At 39.2% G+C, this 5268-nt stretch overlaps 1 protein-coding gene across 1 annotated transcript in view; it reads left to right on the forward strand.

Moving 5' to 3' along the window:
- The window catches only part of LOC106515214 (epithelial membrane protein 1), a 12966-nt gene that overhangs the window by 1953 nt on the left and 5745 nt on the right, over positions 1-5268 (forward strand). Inside the window, exon 3 of the mRNA XM_014004893.1 lies at positions 388-487. Coding sequence (XP_013860347.1) covers positions 388-487 — 100 coding nt within the window. The remainder of the gene's footprint in view (positions 1-387; positions 488-5268) is intronic.

Below are 5268 nucleotides of genomic sequence, written 5' to 3' on the forward strand. Positions count from 1 at the left end.
TGCAGTATTGATGCTGTCTCCTCCTCTGCCAGTGTGTGTGTGTGTGTGTGTGTGTGTGTGTGTGTGTGTGTGTGTGTGTGTGTGTGTGTGTGAGTGTGTGTGTGTAAACCATCCAGAAATACCCTGCAGTTAAACGTCAAAATATGTTTTTGCCACCCTCGGTGCAGTAAATCTTCAAACCTCCTACAATAAAAGCAGGCCCAGCAATGGCTGCAGAATAATAAAGTCTGCCCACACTGATACGTCATACATGTTACACATGTAAGGATAAAACATATAAACATCTGCTGTCTCCCAGAAGGTTTTACACTGTTTGCACTGTACACACGCTCTATATGCTCTTATAGTTCAATATTTACATATTTGTTCTTTAATATTTGATTCCAGGCCTGGTGGATCACTGAAAGTCTGTCAACAGACCTTTGGGGTAAATGGACGTACACAAACTCAGGCTGGCATTACTCGACCCTGAACAGCTACCCAGAAGGTAAACTCAGAGCAGGTTGAAATACACACAACGTGAAAGTAAGATTAAAGTAGAATTACTGAAAGCGCCACATTGTAGGCTTTGGAATTATTAGTGGATCAAAAAGTGGCCATGTTGTTGTACGCACAAAGAACTAAACTTGTCTCAAGGGTTTACATTTGCTTTTGACTTTCATTGTCTGAACGCTGACTCAGCATTCACTGTGGTTTTCTTGCTTTCTTGATATATATATATATATATATATATATATTATATAGAGTATGAGAGGCCAGGTTAGCAAACAAAACAACAGAAATTGAAATGGATTCAGCAGGATAAAAAATACTTTTCATATTAAAGTAAAACTGCAGGTTGTTATCTTTAACAGAAGTATTTTGTCATCTTTAGAAATAAAAGTAGAAAACAGACCCAGAAAACCAATTTCTGGGATTCTACATGTCACCGTGTGTCCTGGTGAGCCCAATCTTTTGACAAAATCCAGCCAAACGTAGCTGGTTATCTGGCAGCTGTGGGAGGTTCAGAGGAAATTGGAGTGGGTCTTTAAACAGGTGCAGCAGGAGGTCTGATCAAGACTAGCCATTTTCGCCCTCACTCTCTCTTGTTTATGGAGAAGTCTGGGCTGGTAATCCCTGCGTGGAATGGGATGTGCACAAGCCAAGCTGCAAAGATGGAGTGATAATGGTGGCGATATTCCACCTGCAGCGGCGTGTTTGATCAGCAGGAGTGTGTGAGAGACGATGCCGGGGTTGTTTCAGTCTCCTGCTTGATTCACTCCACCTGTCTGACGGTCTGAGAGAACCAAACATGACTGTAGGCAAGATCTGATTTGTGCCTTTCTGTTGAAGAGAGTGACTCTCGGGAGGCCAAACAAACTGGAAATATGCTGCATGATTAATCCTGCAAAAACTTAGATAAAAGAAAATAAAACAGAGCTTAAACAAGTTGGCAACAATGAATAATAAAAGCCTTTTGGTGTGTGCCACCAAAAGGCGAAGGAAAACATTTGCTCCCTGAGTCTGGGTGGTTGTTCCTCTGTCTTTCACCAAAATATTTCATAAAGCCACTGCACAAATTTTAATGGGAGAAAGTACTTGTTGGATGTAAAACTCTGTGAATGATAAACATTTCTAGTCAATAGGATTCAAAATGGATGCCAAAGGCTCCTCCTGACCCTGAACCCAACCCAACTCAAGCAGTGCCCGAATATCCATCAATTTAAAATAAGATATAAAGAGATGGTTTGGTCTCCATATATGACTGTTAGCATGGGGTTCTAATTATCTCTGTGTTTAGTAAGTATGTAGAAATAAACATTATATCCTAATGCATAAAAGGAATAAGTACAATTTAACATTGTAATGGAAATTGTATGAAAATGTTCAATGTGATGTGGTAGGAGCTGAGCATCATTACCAATGGATAATCTGAGCATGACATCTTGTGATATTGCATGACTCTGTGCATCACAGTATTTAAAAAAAATTAAAAATGTCTACAACTCTCAATGAGATCTTAACCTAAACTCTTATGAAAAGCAAACGATAATATTCCTTTCTTCAAAACAATATTTAGTTAGGAGCAGACAGAATGTTTGCAGCACTGCTTTCTTGGTGGAGCAGCAGGTGGGAAGGCACGATCTGAAACGACGTGAAAAAGTCAAACAATAGCCAAAGCAGACTAAATGAACTGGGGGGAAAGAAGGCAACATGTGAGAGAACAATATTATATTAAACAATTGTTTTTTTCTAAATTATAGCAGGTGTACAAACCTGGTCTGCGTTTGACACTGAAGCATGAAAATGGAGTGTTCTGCTCACAATGCAGTAAAGCAGTATTGTTTGCAAGTGACAGAGTGTGTGAGAGAAAAGAGAGGAAAAGAGGGAGTGATCCTGTTTGTCCTCGTCGCAGCTCCTGCAGGACAGAGCAGCTATTATATTGTGCCGATCAGGACTTCCTGGACCTGGGTTTTTACTGAGTGGTTGCAGGCTGGAGCTAACATCTGTGAAATGAGAAAACCCATCATCATGGCTCTCTTATTAAAGACAGGTGATGAAAGGCTTCACCGGATGCGTTCTGTCTGCAGAGTAATCCTTTAATACTCTGGTGTTATTTGACCCCTGCTGATAAAAATAATAGCTGTCTGACAATATTTACTCAAATTAAAGACCTGGTATTCCCTGAAGAAACGTATTTTCCCCACTGCCTTTTGTGTTGGATTTTAAAACTAAAATCATCTCATGTGGAAAATTTATGCGTTAAAGTCGTTTTTGCCAAACCTCAAAAAATTATGTCTATTTGATCACATGTGATGTCACAAGATGTAACAATTTAAGCAAAAGAGTCAGCATTTTAAGCAAAATGGTTAGAGCTTTTGTACTATGTGTTGACTTTGATTCTCAGCAACTTCCATGCCAACTTGTAGCTCTTTTATCTATCAGAATGTCTGACTTAAAGACATTTTTGTGTTGGTAAAATTGATCACATGGCAGCCATCTTGAAAAAGGGTTGGCTCCAAAAGTTAATCAGTTTTAAACGTACATCCATTGATAACTTTCTGCAAGTTTCAACAAAAATTGTCCAGAGGTTCAGAAGATATTTTGCTAAAAACATACACACGAACGCACACAGGCACAAGTAAAGACAACAATGCCCACCTTTCTGTGGTTAGTGATAACTAAAACGTCTTGAAGACAGCAGAATAATCCACCAATTTATGTTTCCTTTGAGTTCACAATTAGACCTGAGTTACCATTTTGTCCCAGCAGGGGGCAGAGTTGTAGCATTTAGAATCGTTTAAACCTGATTAAAATGTTATCTTTTAGAATTAAATTTATAATAATTGTATTCTCTTTTCTAATTCTAGATTCTGTTGTAGCCCATCATAAAAATGTGAGCTATTTAAAATAAACCATCTATGCCTCTTTAACATTTAGAGTGGAAACTGTTTCACCGCCAGAAGATGCAGGGAAGAGCTGCTAATGTGGAATGCGGGGGAACAACAATTGTTTTTTGAGGAGCAGCGACATTTAAAAACAGATCAGTGTTGAGAATTATCTCTGGATTCAACACTGTGAAGCATATATAACATTAAAAATACGGGAGACTTGTTGCGATGTGCTGCAGATAAGTTTTATCTTGATCACGTGTCATGAGCGAGCTCTCTGATTGGCTAAAGCACCACTATCATTAATCCACTCAAGTTCAAACATGTGATTCTTGTATTGGATCGTGCATCATTTGTTTACGTTTATAAAACACTACGGCCAGTTGGAGTGAGGCTGCAGCCCGGGTATGGCCTGAGGGCCACTAGTTGATGATCAGTAGTTTTCTGCTCCTTTCGGCCCATTTTTCCTCCTTTCGCTAAAAGTGATGAGGAAAATACAAAAAGCTGATGAGTTCACCAAAGTATTGAAACTGCATTTGCAGATCTACGGCTTAGGGTTGGGCATAATCGTATTGTGTGCAATTAATCGTCAGAAAAACATTAATCGGTTACTTTTTGACACTTGACAATTAATACGATTAATGCCACCAGGCAGACTGACTGGGGATTACTCGGGTCAGTCTGCTCGGTGCTCCTCTCTGCTTCAAATATGATGAACATAAAAAAGTCCTGTAATTTATTTATCCATCAACATAATTTAGAATTTGATGTATAGCCTGAAGTCTGTAATTTTGACAGTTTGGAACAGATTTTTATGAAGAGCAAATCTTTCCCACTAAATTGGTCATGTGACCAGGACATAAGGGTGTCCAGGGGATTAATCGTCAAATTAATCGTTATCGGCTAAATACCACAATTAATCGTGTTTAGATTTTTTGCCAATATTGCCCAACCCTACTATGTCTTAGATTTGATGCTGAGAATGGATGCAGCTGTGGTCCTTTCGGTCAAATCTTTGAAGTACGTTTGGAAGTGAACAGGCCGACAAATATAAAGATAGTTTGTTCAGTTTCACAGACACTGAGCTAAAATTTGAAGCAGTAGCCGAGAGCCGCTCACAACTCTGAACAACTCCTGCAGTGGTGTTTGAGGAATGCTAGGCCTTTGATTTATTTAGATTTTTTTGTTATTATTCTGATCTCCTGCCTGAGTCCAGACATCATATGCAGGAACAAAACATTTTCATTTGTCTTTTTATTTTTTTTATTTTTTTATTTCTCTCTTCGAAACGACCCCATCAGGGAGTAGCTGCTTGTGTACGGAAGATGAGCTCCCTGCGGCTCAGACTGCTCTGCACTGCTGCCTGCATCTCTACTTAATGTCCCATCTTCACTTCAGACAAGTCATTGTGTCTGCATAATGAAGCGGAAAGTGTGAGACAGTAACAGGAGACACTGTCCCCCTCCTCCTCTAAACATGTGTGTGTCCAAACTTAAAGACACTGTCCCACTCAGGTGAGCAGCTGCACTTAATATATGGGAGCCTTTTCTGATTTGAGTTAAAATAATAAAACACAATGACATTTCAAAGGTTAAAAAAAAAAACTTGAAAAGAAAAATAAATAAGAAAACAGCAAAGAACATTTTAAAAACACATATGAAGAAATACATTTAAAGTCTAATTAGTCTGCCTTGGTTCCAGGGAAGTGTTTGGCATGAAAGACAGTCCTGTAATTCTATCAGGAGGAACTTTTTCCTCATCTCTGGAGGGAAAAAACACTCATTTGAAACATTTAAAACGTTGTGGGAGGGGCTTAGTGAGAGGAAAAGGGGAGTGAGAAAACAAGGAGGTGTGTGTGTGTGTGTGTGTGTGTGTGTGTGTGTGTGTGTGTGTGTGT

The sequence above is a fragment of the Austrofundulus limnaeus genome, unplaced genomic scaffold, assembly GCF_001266775.1.
Source record: "Austrofundulus limnaeus strain Quisiro unplaced genomic scaffold, Austrofundulus_limnaeus-1.0 Scaffold27, whole genome shotgun sequence".
Classification (NCBI taxonomy): domain Eukaryota; kingdom Metazoa; phylum Chordata; class Actinopteri; order Cyprinodontiformes; family Rivulidae; genus Austrofundulus; species Austrofundulus limnaeus.